Raw genomic sequence first — 16,670 nt, forward strand, 5'->3', positions numbered from 1 at the left:
AAATATATAACGCTCTTTTAGTGGAATGTATTCAACCGTCTAAGACGAATTAAGTACTCTCCATTTAATTCCACTAGTTAACTGGTGGAATTAAATGGAGAGTACTTAATTCGTCTTAGACGGTTGACTCATCGATGCTTCACAGTAATTATAATCGATAAGATATAAAAGCTTGGCCAAAGCACCTCCAAGACTGAGAAACATGTAATCATTAAATGTATACAGGCTTCGATTTAAGGAGTCTCCGAAGGGGAGGAGGGGTGGCATGTACGTGCCCCTACAGAATCATATGTTTCAAATCCGTTCGGATTAACACATTTGAAACATTCTGGGGCCCAGACATTGTGGGCCAGGGTTCCCCTTCAATCTAAATTCGGTCCTGAATGCATGCAAGTGTTTACAAATTTATCACAATGTGTCTACGAATGGTATTTTGGACGGGGTCCCATTCCCGGTACCGGTTCAATAACCAAAGATAGAAACATTATTGTAGCAAAATTTCACCGAAATTGTGTGTGCTCACTTGACAATTTACGATGTAGATAGTTAAATAGGGAACACCTGCCGATACCCTAGTTTCTATTTGATTCATAGATTATTTGGAATAATAGAAATGGTTTGAACCGTCAAAACTACCTAAAGGCATATTTAAGGTTTAGGTTCATTTGGTCGAAAGAGTCATTTGTCCGAATTGTTAAAATTTGTTTCCATTTTAAGGTTGTAAAATGAGAGGTGAGATGATCGAAATGAGACGTGAGTTGTGAAAATTGGTAAAAAAGATATAAGTTGTGTGTAGGGAGAAATGAAAATGTAGTAGTGAGAAGTGAGAAATGAAATGTTCGAATTAGGTAGTGAGAAGTAAGAAACGAAAAGTGTGAGGCGAGTGTTAAGAGTAAGAAGTGAATAGTGAGAAATAGAAAGTGAAAAATAATAAGTGAAAGATGAAAATTGGGAAGTGAGTAGTGAATGTTGACAAAAAGAATAATTAAGAATTAAGTAGAAAAAAGAAAAAGAATCAAGAAGAAGGAATTAGGAAAGAGGAAGAATCAGGAAGAAAGAGTGATGAATAATGATGGAAAAAATAAGGAAGAACGAAGAAGAAAGAGGAAGAAGGAAAAGGAAAAATGTAGACAAGAAAACAAAGTAGGAATAAGGAAGACGAAAAAAGATAGAAGAAAACAAAAGAAGGAAAAACAAAAAAGAAGAAGATGGAAGAAAGAAGAAGATAAGAGGAAGATAGAAGAATTTTCTTTTCTCACTTCTCATTCTTCACTCCTCATTTCTGACTTGACTACTTATCTCATTCCTGATTCCTCACTTCTCACTACTTACTTCTCATTTCTTTCTTCTTTCTTCTTACTTACTATTCCTAATTTCTCGTTTAATTCTCATATCTCACTTCATATTATTCACAATTCATTTTTCACTCATTATTTCATTTTCTCACTTATTCGCTTTTCGATTCTTACTTCTTACTTATAATTTCTCAAATCTCACTTCTAATTTTTCACTACTCACTTATTAACTTACTTAAAGCTATGTCCATTTAGAATCCGGAATCATTTATTGTATTGCAGCGGCACGGAAAGTGACCGCTGCAAGAATTCTTTTACAGCGGATTGTCTACCTAGGCGCTCACTTGCTGTGGTATAAATTTCACGATGTTTCGTGCAGCGAGTCAAAAGTATTCCAAATGGAAGCCGAAAGGAGAGAAAAAAATCTGCACACCCACGTTGATAATCCTGCTCATCGAACCTACGCCAAAATGGATTTCGGACAGCTTCCTAGCCAAAAATTCTACATGGTGACGGCACGAGGAGTAGTTCCTGCGAAGTTTAAGTTTGCTTTTTGGACAAACTTGCAAAAAAAAAACAGATGATTTTGGCAAGGGATATGCAGCTGTGGAGCAAAGACCTAAGTGTTTGTGACGAATAAGACGATGGACTCGAAGCTGTACAAGGAGGAATGTCTCAAAAACCGCGGTCTACCTTCCATAAAGCCCATAAAGGTCCCGTGAAGTTTTGGCCAGATTTGGCGAGTTGCCACTACAGCCGGGAAGTCATCCAGTGGTACCGCGATAATAACGAAGATTTCATCGATAAAATATATCCACGCAAATGCCCACAGTTCCGGCCCATCGAGACATTTTGGGCAGTAATGAAACAGAAGCTTAAGAAAAGTGGAAAACAGCTCAGGACGCGACTCAGATGACCAAAATGTAGGACAAATGTGCCAAGGAAGTTGACTTCGGAGGTGTGCAACTTTTGATGAGTGGAATAAAGAAGAAGATGCGAATTTTCACTAGAAACAAAAAGAAATGATTTGTATCATAATTGTTTCCTTAAAGTACAGTAAATTACCTTTGGTTTGGTGTATTAACCTTATTTGTACGTCAATCCGTTACCGAGATACAGATGATTTTATTATTCCGGATTCTAAATGGACATAGCTTTACTTCGCACTTCTCACTCCTTACTTCCTACTCCTCACGTCTTATTTTATTCTTCACATGTTTTACATCTCATTACTCATTTTTCCCTTATTTGTAGCTTCCGAATTCTCACTTCTTATATGTGAGAAGTGAGAACTGCCAGATCAAAATGGTTGCAGCAACTTGCCTGTGAATGAGTCCGGTCACATACGAGTTACAGTGACCTATGTGGAACATGTTTGCTGCTAGGGAATTTCACATTTCATTATTCTCACTACTCTCTTCTCATTTCTCACTTCACTACTCGCCTTCATTATCTCTCGCATTCGGCCAAATGGACTGATGCCTAAGAGATCAACAGCAAAAATGATGATCTTCAGTGAAAAAATGTTAGTACATTCTCGCTAGAAGTGCAAGAAGCTATTAAGAGTTTTTAATAAATTCGAGACATTTTTTATACAATTTGGAGAACCTAAAACATCAGCATTAAACTAATTTGGACTGCACATAATACGCAAGGATTCTAGGGACTTGTATGGACATGCTGGGTTGATTCCGATTGGATACCAGGCGTAGTGACCCTGTAGACCAATTGATCTAAACTCCAGAACAATTTAGAGAACCTAGAACATCTGCATCAAACTAATTTGGACTGCACATAATACGCAAGGGCTTCAGCGACATTCTGGGTTGATTTCCGTTATGAAGTTCTTCTGAATTGGTAAATTTTACTCATTTTAAGCTTTGTCTTGATCGCAAGGTTCGACATGTTATTCAAGAACATGTAGGGGAGACTGGGGATGGTTGGCCGAGTTTTGCTTTCGGAATATCTGTACTAATTCTGGTTCGACTTTTCAAAAAACGGTTTTCACTGTCATAAGTATACAAGTCTTGAGCACATTTGTGACATATTTTCATCCATGAACACAAATTGGTTCCTAAAGTGAAGAATAGATATTTGATTTTCTTTCAGGGAACGGTGACGTTGATCATCCTGAATGCGTAAATTTTTCTTCCGAAAGTCGAAAGGAACATTGCTTAATTTGAAATTTAAAAATAATAATTGAAGAATGCTCCCTCGACATTTTCGGTCTTGTTTGACGTACGGAATAATATGATTCAAACGCACTAGCAAAACACCGCAGGGCGCTTGACTCAACCTTTGACAGCTAATATATGGGCCTGACGTTTTGGGCTGGTGGTTCATTCGTTCTGAAATGTTGCACAGCTCAAAAAAATTTTTTTTGAGAATGGTGGGAATGCATAGTAATTAATGCAAAAACATGCAAAATAATAGAAAATATGAATCTATTCCCTTAAAGTCCTTTTTTGACCTTTCTTTTGTGATTTTTCCAGTACATTTTACGATGCACGAGAAAGGCATCATCGCCGCTAGGTGGATCAATCTGGGTTTTTTTATTAAGACTTTTACGTTCAAGTATTCTTGACCGATGCACTATCGTTTGCAACCACAAACGAGGTAAGGCTTTAGGACCTATTTGAGGAAAAATGTTTAACAAAACAAATGCGGCGGAGTTTGTTGAAATAAGTGAAACACATCAAATCAATCAGTGGGCAATGTTTAAAAGTGGGAAAAATGTCATAGTTTTGTAATTTTTAGGCACGGAAAAAATCTTAACTCTTTAATTTTTAGTTTTTTTACAACATTGTTAGTGAACTTTTTTACAACTCTCGCTACTTTCATTCCTCTGGCAGAATATACCAACATTTGAGCATTTTTCTCTTTTTTTCAATACAATTCAATTCAATACTGCTTTTATTGGGGAATCGGTAAAAAATTGTGTCGATTGGTATTTACTAACTTACAACTCAAAAGTCGGCTAACCTACCCCACGAGATCTTTTCAAGAACACTTACAATTTACGAACACAAAAGTGAGATTACCCTAGAAACATTTATACCGTTTTGTAGGATTTTTAATAATAACCTCCTCCAGCGTCCCACGTTTTTAGAAATCTGATGAATATTGATTCGTGTTACAAATATGACATTACCTTAACATAAATTTACTCACTCGCACCAAAATATCAAAAAACGTGATCCTGAGCAAACGGAAACACTAAAATACCTGAAATTACATCCGTACATGGGCGATCTAATACCCCACCCAAATCATTATAATGAGCCTGAAATATGCCTCTGCCTCAAAACGTTTTCACAAAAGCCACTCGGTCAAACTGCCCCTTCGGCCAAGTGACTTCAACGCCTTTAAAGCGATGATTTCTTTCTTTCTTTTTTCTCTAACTTTGTGAACAAATAATCTCAGAATTTTCCCAGTCAAAAAACAAACGCCAGTAATCAGTCGATTTTAGAGATCTAGAACTACAAATGCAACACATGAGGATCGCGAATACAAATTCACTGTCGACCAGTGTAATCTTCGGTGAAAAAATGTTTGTACATTATCGCTAGAAGTGCAAGAATCTATCAGGAGTTTTGAATAATTTCAATACATTTTTGAGTGTTTATGGGGAAGTTTTATACAATTATAAGATTCTTTTCTTCCATTTACTGCAACTATGATGAGTTTTGTATCAACAGATACGTATTTCGTTTTCTACTTGAAAACGACAAACAATGAAGAAGTACGAAATACGTATCTGTCGATACAAAACTCATCGTAGTGGAAGTAAATGGAAGAAAAGAATCTCATATTTGCAAAAAACTTCCCCTATGACGCTAGTAGTGGAATGTTCCTAATGGAAGAAACGAATCTTAGATTTGTATAATTTGTGGTGCAAATCATCTTTTATTAAACCAAAATGAGATGATGAAACATAAATCAGTGCGTATTGACACTGGCGGAGTCAGCTATTGTTTTTTGGTGGGGCACCACTAAGCGCAAGAACAATAGTCTTCGAGAACAATGGTGTGATTGCATCGCGTGGTGCCCCACCTCTGTCTCCGCCAGTGCGTATCGATCCTATCAAAGAAAATGCATTAACTCGAAGTTGGTCCAGATAAAAATCTGCAATATTCGGAGGAGTTTAAGTGTTTAATAAAGGTTTATTCTTAGGCTGACCATCTTTTCCCACTTGATCTACGATGCATGATGAAATTCTAAAAAATCTACAGTATAAAATATGGATAAACTTTATGGAGAACATCCTGCGGAATTACTGCATCAAAGTTTAATAATTTACTGTTCAAATTGCAGATAAACAGGAATTTTTGCAGGAGCTTCAACATGTAATTTTGAAGGATCTTTTATATCAATTTTTAAAAAAAAGTCAATGGAAAAGTAGTTTATTATTTTGCTGTATTTTTGAAATGACATTAGGAGGATATTTAAAAAAAATCAGAAAAGGAGTTTTGCCTTATCGATTCCTGAAAAAAATCGGGAAATTCTTAGATCCAAAACCAGAAGTATTCATGACTTCCACATAAATATTAGCAAGCATCACTGTTTCAAAAGAAAATTTTGATGATTTTGAACATTATGAGCGTACAATTCCTTGTATGAGATATTTTATCTAGATTCACTTTGGTGAGTGATGCGATGTATGGGAGGTGATTATATCAAATGCAAATAAAAACGAGCAATAATTGATTTACTCTCCGAACAGTACAGAGCAAAACAAAATATCTCGGGTCGCGCTACCGTTTTGGTTGCTAATCGAAATACGATCAATCGCGTAATCAGCACAGAAATTAATTCTTGGATCCTGCCGAAGTTATGCGTCTGGTTTGCTATCCGACCGCACAGAATTAAACTAAGCACCCGGATCCGCGTCTGATACGTAACATGCTCAATCACGTTTAATCCCGAATTAATTGATTTACTACCCGAACTCTCCAAAGAAAATTTTGATCATTTTTCAGAAAAACTTTATAAATCTGAAGAAAATTATGACTCATAGGAAAACTTACAAAATTATAAGTTCACAAATATTTTTCTATTTCGTTCAACTAGGGGGAATGACGGCTTTGGCAGGTTTTGTTCTATTATTGTCAAGGGGTTTTCTATAACTAATCATGCCCAAATTTGGCCTAAACATTCTTTGCATATCAAAGAATATTGTGACCAAATTTCATGAAATTTGGTCAATAAAAACCCCAATAATAGGTCAAAACCTGTCAAAGCCGCCAGTTCCCCTATATAAACTTTCGTCGGTAACAAAACATTGATGAAGTTTTCAAGTAGGAAACAAAAAACGTATCTGTTGATCCACAAGAAATGATATAGTGGAAGTAAATAGAAGAAGAATGATTGTAACCTTATAACTCCTAGTCAATTTCTAGAGAAACATATGAAGCATTTTCCAAGGCATCTTCTACATACGTTTTGCATAAGAATGTATATATTCTGCAAGACATTTTAAAGAAATCCTCGAATGAAAACTCTAAAGATTAGAAACAATAATTCTATGGATTGTTTACAATAGGATGATATTGATAAAAACCTTGATCCCTTGCTAACTAGGACCTTTTTTGTAGAGCATATGCGACTTGTAAATTCATGAATCTCTCTACTGTCTGCTGGTAATTCTAAAAGATCGAACCATCTCGCCGTTTCGAAATTCAAGATCTACGTCAATATTTCTTTGGGCTACCTTTCTCTCCAGTCGCAAATGATCCAGCATTACATATAACAATCCATAATTGGTTCTGCATGTCTTAAAAAAATTGAAGGAACCAAGTGACTGCTAAACTAGCTTAAATTCAAATCAGGGTGTACCTGCATCGTATGAGATGGTTATTATAAACAGATCATTAACCTCCTTTATCTTCAATATTCATCCCTCACTATATTCATATACGACACTTGTCTTAGTATAAAAGACACGACGCGAGAGGTGGGTGACAAAATTGGCATCCATTCAACGGTTTGTTTTTCACTGTACGAGTTTTTCGTTTCAGTTTCGTCACTAGACAAATTTGTAAAATTTTCTTGAGACGCAGTTGTTTCCTGCTTGGCTCGACCGTCGTAGAAGTTTGAATTTGGCGTTTATTTCGCAGTAAATTGATCTTTAAAGCGAAATTAAAACATATTTATCATTCAAAAAGCATTACTTTCAAGCATACTTTATTTAGTTGTGACTCTTCTCGTTCCAGTGCCACTCGAGATCGATGACAGTGTCGCCACGATCGCAAGCGCCAACAATACTTCCAACAGCAGTCAGGATAACTCGGATGACTTCGTGCTAGTGCCGAGCAATCTGCCGGTAGATCCATGCAGTGGGCATTATGATAAGAGGTTTGCTCTGCTTTTCGTTTTCTTCAACATGCAATGTTTTTTAATTATCACAAATAAATTTTAGCAAGCCAACTAGAGTGCCTCAAACAGCTTCGAACGCTCAGGCGAGTCCGCCGCGGCCCAGCACGCTTCCAATCTCGGAGCCGAAGCCCGTTCCGACGGCAGCTAGGAAGATTTCTCGACAGCAGAGTCAAACACCACCAAAGGTAAAACTTTTCTGTATAAAATGTCTTAAATTCCAAAATTCCATTATGCGTATTTCCCACCCTGCAGAATATCCCCAATGCAATACCTCGATCTCAGCCGATCAGCATGAAGCGATCCGAGCATCGAAACAGTAATTGTGATATCAGCTCAATCTCGCCGCCGGCAGTGCAATTCGCGATCGGCACCCCTCCCACCGGTAGCCGCCGCCGATCAACGTCCGGTGGATCACTATCGGAAACACCACCACCACCGTCATGCTGGACAGTCAGCCCAGCATCGCACCATTCACCTCTGCGTCGCTCCGGAACCAGTTCACCAGTATTATCAACCGCTCTGTCCAAACTACCAGCCCTAGGAAGCCCGACACTGTTGACCAATGATAACAACAATACCCATCCCTTGGGAACCAGAGCGTTTACTCTCCCGGAGATGGGAGCAACCGCTGGCCTAGGAAGTTACTTACACGACACCAATCTGGATGACCATCCGATCAATTTCCACGCGCCGGAGCTACCAGCAGAAACGCTGATGGATGTACGATCGATTTCTCAATCATTCACTACAGGTATCTAACCTCTAACATGATCATTTTTATTACAGCGCGAACACAACGAAACCCTGGCGAAGCTTAATTTCGTTATTGCTCTAACGGACTGTATCCTGGAGGTGGCAGATTCTCGCTGTGCGCCATTATCCGCACTGATGTCTGCCGATGCTCAACCAATTGCCCCGCATGCTCCAGAACACTGTAAAAGGGCCGAGCGACTGGTTCTGCTGGTACGAGCTCTCAATTTACTGTCGTCCGGTATGCATTTGGCATCGTCGAACCTTCAGAGTGGTCAACTGAAACCGTCGGATACGGTGAAAAATGGTATGTTTCCTTAAACCAGGTTAAGTGGACTTGATATCTCACTATGGGCATATTTTAGTTCTATCGATGATGCATATGCGATACCGATCGACACTGTGTGAGTCGAAGAAACTGAACGGGACTGGACTGCTCCAACGGGCCGGGGCTAGCAATATTACCGCAGATAAGATCCTGTACGATCATGCGATACAAATGGTGAGTAGCTGGAAAATTGTTCTTTTTGCTAAAATCTTTACAAGAAACATTGACGTAAATAAGAGGGTGTAAGTGGGGCTTAGCCCTCCCTAGAAAAAAAATTAGCCCCCCTAGGATTTGAAATGTTAGTTAGCAGTGATATCAGTTTTGAACATAAAGCACAATGAATTACTGAAAAAGTTTGAAGACAAAAGAGTTATTTCTCATATTCTCCCTATCATAATGAAATGAGTGGAAGACAAATTAGCTTATTACTCATTACTTTTATTACTATTACTCATTTCTGAGGAAGAACTCCATCACCATCCGAGAAGGATTCTCATCAGAATCCGAAAGGAATTCCCATTCGAATCAGAGAAGAATTCGCATTGGTATATCTAAAGAATTCCTTTCAGAATCGACGAAAAATTTCAACCGGAATTCACACTGGATTCCTTTCGGTATCGTTGAGAGATACCTTTGGGAATCTGTGGTGGATATCCTCTATAGTCTATGGAGGATATGCTTCAGAATCTTTCGTTGATTTGCATCGGAATTCATCCAGAATCGTTAGAAAATTTACTTAGGAATCATTCAGAGATTTGCTTCGGAATTCCTTGACAACTTGTTTCGAAATCCTTCAATGATTTGCTTCGGAATTCCTTGAAGTTTTCATTCGGATTCTCTCGGCGTTTTGCCTGGGAATCCCTCAATTCCTCGACGATCGGAATCCCTTTAACTATTTGCTTCGGAATCATTCGACGATTCGCTTCGGAATACATCTATGGTTTGCTTCGGAATTCCTTGAAGATTTAGTTCGGACTCCTTCGACGATTTACTTCGGAATTCCTCGATAAATTGTGCAACAATCTCCCTTGACGTCCTCACGTCTTTGAAGTGGACGTCCAGACGTCCCTAACTAGCTCACTAAATTTCTCAGGGTCGACTTGTAACCTGCTTAAGGGGCCTACGACACCAAAGAGGCAGAAACGGACATTACCAGGACGAATCAACAAACACGTTGCACAGTGGTTCCATTCCCCTAGAAGGGCGGTCATAAATATAAATTACGGAAGTTATACGGTAAAATGGTGTACTTTTAGTATCTTTCGGGTTAAACAGCCTATTTTTTAATTATTTGGTAGGCTCAGTCATTATCAAACTTTACGAAGCCGATTTCAGTATTATATTCAAAAATCCAACAAACAACGTTCAATTTACATTCTTGAGGAAGATGCGTGGGTGTGAAGATGCTTGTTATTGTGAAAGTAGTAAACGAAAATAAACCTGATAAATCCACCTTAATCCATGCTAATGCCTTTCTAGTGCATATGGAAAAATTGTATTTTTGCCATAACTTTTAGACCCATTGTGCGATCTGGCCAATTCTTATTAGAAAACAAAAGGATATGATTCCACATGGAACGTGCTAAAAGTGCCTAAAAATAAGTGAGTTTTTTTGCGCACATACATACGCACACATACACACGCACAGACATATACCATCTGGTATCTAATACTATGGGTCTCCGGGCATCCTATAACAGTTCGTTTTTGGAACAAACGCATAGCCTTTACGTATACTTAGTATATGAGAAAGGCAAAAAGGTTTAATAATCAATTTAAAGTTAAATATAATACTATTATACCACGATATTCTCAGAGATGTCAGATGCTTTTCAGTCTCATAAAGTTGACCATGATAAAGAAAACATGATACTCGTGTTCATCAATTTGGTATTTTTTTACCATCGATTATATATTTCCAAGCTCAGTCGCACACTATGGTAACTGAAATCCCATTTAGGCAGCAGCCAGAAATATGAATACACTTGAAGGATATTCAGAAAGAAATTATAGTACACGATTAAATTGAGCAGAAAATATGATATCTGTTGAACAAACATAATTTTGTTATTTGTTTACACTTAGCTTTTTCGTGAACGGTTGCAGCTGAAATAGTCTTTAGACGAAAGATAGGAGTGTAAATATTAACTCAGAGGATGTTTCTGGAGGGGATTTGAAGGGGGAACATACTTTCTTAGTGGATGAAGAAGATAACAAAATTGAGTAGAAAATTGTACTTTCGTCAAAGAAACATAGTAAAGCTTACCATTTGCTTGGTCGCAGATGGTCGCAGCTGAAATAGCCTTTAGATGACAGATTAGACTGTAAATATTTACTCACAGGATGTTTCTGGAGGGGATTTGAAGGGGAACCATACTTTCTTGGAGGATGAAGATAACAAAATTTAGAAGAAAATTGTTTTTTCGTCGAAGAAACAAAGAAAAGTTATTTGTTTACCATTTGCTTGGTCGCAAACGGTCGCAGCTGAAATAGCCTTTAGATGACAGATTAGAGTGTAAATATTTACTTAGAGGATGTTTCTGGAGGGGATTTGAAGGGGAAACATACTTTCTTGGAGGATGAAGATAACAAAATTTAGAAGAAAATTGTTTTTTCGTCGAAGAAACATAAAAAAGTTATTTGTTTACCATTTGCTTGGTCGCAAACGGTCGCAGCCGAAATAGCCTTTAGATGACAGATTAGAGTGTAAATATTCACTCACAGGATGTTTTTGGAGGGGATCTGAAGGGGAAACATATTTTATTGGTGGATGATCATAATGAAATTCAGAAGCAAATTGTGAATTTGTTCATAAAACACATTAGAGTTTTTCGTTGACCATTTGCTTGGTTGCGAGCGGTCCCAGCTGAAATAGCATGTAGATGACAGATTAGAGTGTAAATATTTTCTCAGAGGATATTTCAAGAGGGAATTCAAAGGTAAAACATAAGTTTCATGAGGTATGCCAACATTTTCACGTATAGTTTATTTAGCTGGATTATCTTAAATTCGAAGCCTTATACAGGTCATATTAGCTAAAATTCTACAAAAATGATGATTGCATCTTATGTGGTATACCATAAAGTAGCAGTTTAGGGATAACTTGTTGAATTTGGATAAAGTCGTGTTTTTGGATGTATGACCTATGGGGGAACCACTGTGCGTTGGTAGAAGGAAATGAAAATGAAATATAGATCTTAAAGCATTGTTTTTTTTTTATTTTGAGTTTTTGTTTAGGGTTAGTTCATAGGATTAGTAGTGGTGTGGCCGGCCGGAGACGTTGGGGCCCATTGTTGGCATGCGATTTCACATACCGTGTCTCCATGCTACCTGGTTCTCGAATGATTGAAGGCCCGCCTCCCAAGGCCGGGCGATGGTGGTAATTATGGCGTAGGTTTTCCGCAGATAGGTGATTTTGTTTGTACACGGAGATCGTTGGAGCCTCCCCGAAGTTTCGTCGAGCACGGCGGTGGGTCGCAGATGTGGTTGAGGTTGGATACGGAGATTTTCTTTGACGGCTGGGCCTTATCTAAGGCAGACCGAGCACACTGTCGAATGCGGCACAACGCCGCTGGGGTGGGTGTTTCTGGTTGGACGCGGAGACTGGCGAATGCAGGTTGGGCACACGACCGAATACGACAAAACGCCGCCGATGTTGATGGTTGCGGTTGGACTCGAAAACTGGCGAAGGCAGGTTGGCCACACGGCCGAACACGGCAAAACGCCGACGGTGTTGATAGTTGCTGTTGGACGCGGAGACTGGCGAAGGCAGGCCAAGCACACTGCCGAATACGCAAAACGCCGCCGGTGTTGGGGTTTGCGGTTGGGCGCGGAGGCTGGCGAAGGCAGGATGTGGTGTTGGTGGTTGCGGTTGGGCGCGGGACTCACGAAAGCAGGCCAAGCACACTGCCCAATACGGCAAATCGCCGCCAGTGCTGGAGGTTGTGGTTGGGCCCGGAAGCTTTCTCCCGGGTATTGTGGCTTGGCCGAACGCCGCAGGTAGGGTTAGGGTTGACCACGTGGATTTCCCCGGGCACATCCGCGCGAAAATTGTCGGATGACGAACGACTCAGGCCAAACGATTGGGGTACTGTCGGATGGCCACCCGGCACGGCTGGTCAATAACGGCGGAAAGCCGCCCGAGCGAATAACGACCGGAAGCGAATTATGACCACTGAAGCCAACCCGTGGAACATGTGTTTACAGACGCCACGACAGGCCTTGGAAAACACTCAGCGACACGCGGCTTGGATCCCTATCCTAGGTCTTGAATCGTAATATCCGTGGGTTTCTCGATTCTTGGGACCCGGTCTTGAACGTTTTCACACGCGTTTTTTTAAACGCGTTCAAAAGAAGGTCGTAGTTTGGTGTTCTTCCGTCTTGATCGTAGCTTGGTACTGGATCGACTGACCCCGATCTCACACCTTGCTCGTTGATTGTCTCTTTTGTTCCTCCCTTCCTGCCATTCAGCCTCGGCTTTTAGGGGTACCGCGGTACGCCTCAGTAGACTTGTGCCACCGAGCAGGGGTGTGCGAAGCGTTAGTGTTTTATATACACTGTTAGGACAGAATAGTCACATAAATTTAAGATGTATGTGTTTATTCGTGGCCTAAGAAAATACTGCGTGCGAAGTCTTACAAATATCGTTAGTGGGTATATATCTATCAATGCAAACCCAACAGGGTTGCTGGTCGTCTTTGTTAACATCGGTAACAATTGCTTCGGAATTATTCGACTATTTGCTTTGCTTCGGAATCTCTCGAAGATTGGTTCGGAATCACTCAAAGAATTGCTTCATTATTCCTGGAGCATTCCATTCTTATCTGAATCCCTGGAGGATTAATACAGAGTTTCTCGTTTCTCTTCGGGATCACTAGACAGATTGTTTAGGAATCCCTCGACGATTTGCTTCTACATCCCTGTAACATTACCTACGAAGATTTCCAACGAAATCTCTAAAACATTTCCGTCGGAGCTCCTGGAGCATTCCTGGAGGATTCCATTAGAAATTTCTAGAATATTCTTATTGGAATCCATAAAACCGTATGAATCCCTGGAACATTTCGTCGGAAACCCTGAAATAATTTCCGCTGGAAATTTTAAATCATTCCGAATGCTAGTACGCAATCAATTTAAGTCGTTGTAGCAATCATCAGCAACACTTCGATACTGTGTGCTACAACAGAAAGCACGTGCACGAGAAAATAGAATATGGATGAGTGTGATTGATCCGCAATTGCCTTACGTGGTTGGACCGTATTTATCAAATTACCCCTAAGATAACTTAATGAGGTGGTAATTTTTTTAAAAGAAGCTCAAATAGAGAAAATAGATAAAGGGGCTGTAGCCTACCCTACGAATCGTGACTACTTACTCCAATAAAAGGAAGTTATTACAAATATGCAATATCGATCGCTGAGATGTCGTTATTAAGAACAAGAATCTATACCTAAAATTATTTCAGTAGCTTCAGCTCGACTGAATCTGAATCAGTCATTTGACGCCACAATACACGGTTCTAGGTCACATCTTTCCACCCTAGGTTGCGCCCCACGTCAAGTAATTCGTCCGTTACCTTGCGTTGTCTTTTTGTTCCAACCGGCTTTGGAGAAGACATCATCTTTGCAGAGTTGCTGTCCAGCATTTTTGCAAAATCCATGTTCAGCTTTTGCCACCTTCTGAATACAAGGCTGGTTTGCTGTCTCCATTTCCGTTTATAGCGTATCACGTTCTGACACGCTTCCTGCTGCAACGCGCTCTGTCCTTCAACTTCAGAGTCTGTCTGCACTCTTCGTCAAATGGATCGTCACATCGACTTCATACCATATACCCGAAGTTGTTCTTCACTGCGTAGTTAATTGCTGCCTTAACTGTACTAAAGCAGTCTTCAAGAGGTGCTGAAGGGTGAGCACCTCGAGCAAAAGGGTTTCCAGCAACGTTGCCTCGAGATGCTGCGCATCCGCAGTAGCGAAGTCTGGATGCTTCATTCGCTTGTGGCACATCGTACCGAGGCAGCCATCGGCACCGAACATAGTTGACGACGGATAGGGCTCAGACGTTTCTTAAAACTTTACGGAGCCAAATACAATTAAAGTAAAACTATTTATTATTCTTTTTTACGCTTCGGCGGTTAACTTCGATTGACGGAGGTACTACCTTCTCCATTTCCATGTACACGCCTCTAACACCAGTGTATAAATGGTCCAATCCCAGGCTAGGAGGAAACTTTTCGCAAATGGTACATTGAACTTTTCCAAACTGGTTGAGAACCGCTGATAGTGCGTTGTCTGATATCTCCGGTGACAGATCAAACACTGGAAGATAACAAGTATTACTTCCCGCTACCATCATATACACCTCCACAGTTTTACCAATAACGTATTTTAATATCCGAGGCTACACATTTTTTCGAAGATATTCTAACATCACAGCCTCAGAAATAAGCTTGATGCAAATGGTTCGGTTTTCTGTCAGCTTGTAGAAAGCTTCCACATGCGACACATCACATTCCAATTGCTTTACGAACTCAGCAATCTCTACTCACGAGAGTCGAGGTGAATCGATCGAGAAACGGAATTCGACCGTATTAAGAAACACCTCGCTCATGACGATCCGTTTCACTTTTGCTTGTACCGTGCTGTGCCCTTATTCCAATCAGCGCCTAATTCCGTTCACGCAAGACAAAATGATAAATAATAAAGAGTTTTTATTAATTGAAATTGATTGGCTTTTTTCGGTCACCGAAAAAAGCCAATCAATTTCAATTAATGAAATTCACGGTGATTAGCTCAAACCAGATAAAGAGTTTTTGTCTAAAAACAACAGAAAAATATCCTTGTACTTTTCTATGGTTATGTATGCATGAAATGAAATGAAAACCAGCATCATTTTTAGCGATTATTAGTGAAAATTTATACAAAATTTGTGGGTCGTCACTACGAGCGCCATTTTGACTGTTAACCCACTTGCTAAGAACGTCTGTCATAATATTTAAACATTTTTAAGTGAAAATTTGCCCTGGATTTCAAACACATCAGCATAACAAGACAAAACAGGTAACATTATAGCGTATTATTATCAAATTGTTGCCTGTATTTTCCCGATAGAAAATGCTGAAAACTGAAAAAATATCTTGACCGGAATAAGGGTACATCTAAATCTACTCGTTCCTTATTCCGTTCATTGGTTTTGGAGGATGGATTCCGAAAATTCCGTGTTTGAGAATAAAATCTATGAGCAAGAAAAGGTACATCGTACATGAAGCCATATGAATGGTGAACATTTGAAATTCTATCCCGCAAGCAGGCAGACCGAAAGGAATTCGGCTAACGACTCTACTTGAAAAAAATATGGGACCTTTTTAAACTCGTGCCGGGAAAATACAGTTTTTTCAGTTAATGATTTAATGACGATTTATAAAGTGAATGCTAGACAATGTTAAGAAAGGGTTTCCGGAGAATACGGACAGTTTTAAACAGCACAATCCATAATTGCGGCGTTCTTGTTTAGAAGCTTTATCCGGAAATTTCTTGGCGAATTTCTATTAAAAAAAACACTGCCCTCTCTGAGCTGCAAATAAGGTTATGTTTTACCGAAATCCGTAAATACTTCGTACAAATAGGGTTATCCGGTACTTTAAAGAACCGGAACTTTAAAGAATATTCAATTTGAACGAAACAGTGGTACGAACAATTCCAAACAAACAGAGACATTGTTTTGGAAGGTTCATGTCAGAATTAAAGGCCTAGTATCCAGGCTCTAGTCAAAATTACGTTGAGGATAAGGTGTAAAACCCCGATAAGGAATCGTATCTGTCCTTGTCTGTGGTAGGTTCTTAATGCAACTGGGCAGCTAGCATCAATGTTCATGTTGAATATATCTCGAATGGTAAGTGGAACAAACAAAAAAAAACAGTCAACTTG

At 39.5% G+C, this 16,670-nt stretch overlaps 1 protein-coding gene across 2 annotated transcripts in view; it reads left to right on the top strand.

Moving 5' to 3' along the window:
• Positions 1–16,670, top strand: part of LOC134226208 (serine/threonine-protein kinase ULK2) — a 150,958-nt gene that overhangs the window by 123,263 nt on the left and 11,025 nt on the right. For both annotated transcript variants that reach the window (XM_062706820.1, XM_062706822.1), the window contains exons 9-13: positions 7,508–7,649; positions 7,714–7,855; positions 7,923–8,390; positions 8,457–8,727; positions 8,786–8,922. In XM_062706820.1, the coding sequence (XP_062562804.1) occupies positions 7,508–7,649; positions 7,714–7,855; positions 7,923–8,390; positions 8,457–8,727; positions 8,786–8,922 (1,160 nt within the window). The remainder of the gene's footprint in view (positions 1–7,507; positions 7,650–7,713; positions 7,856–7,922; positions 8,391–8,456; positions 8,728–8,785; positions 8,923–16,670) is intronic.

This window comes from Armigeres subalbatus, chromosome 3, assembly GCF_024139115.2.
Source record: "Armigeres subalbatus isolate Guangzhou_Male chromosome 3, GZ_Asu_2, whole genome shotgun sequence".
Taxonomy (NCBI): domain Eukaryota; kingdom Metazoa; phylum Arthropoda; class Insecta; order Diptera; family Culicidae; genus Armigeres; species Armigeres subalbatus.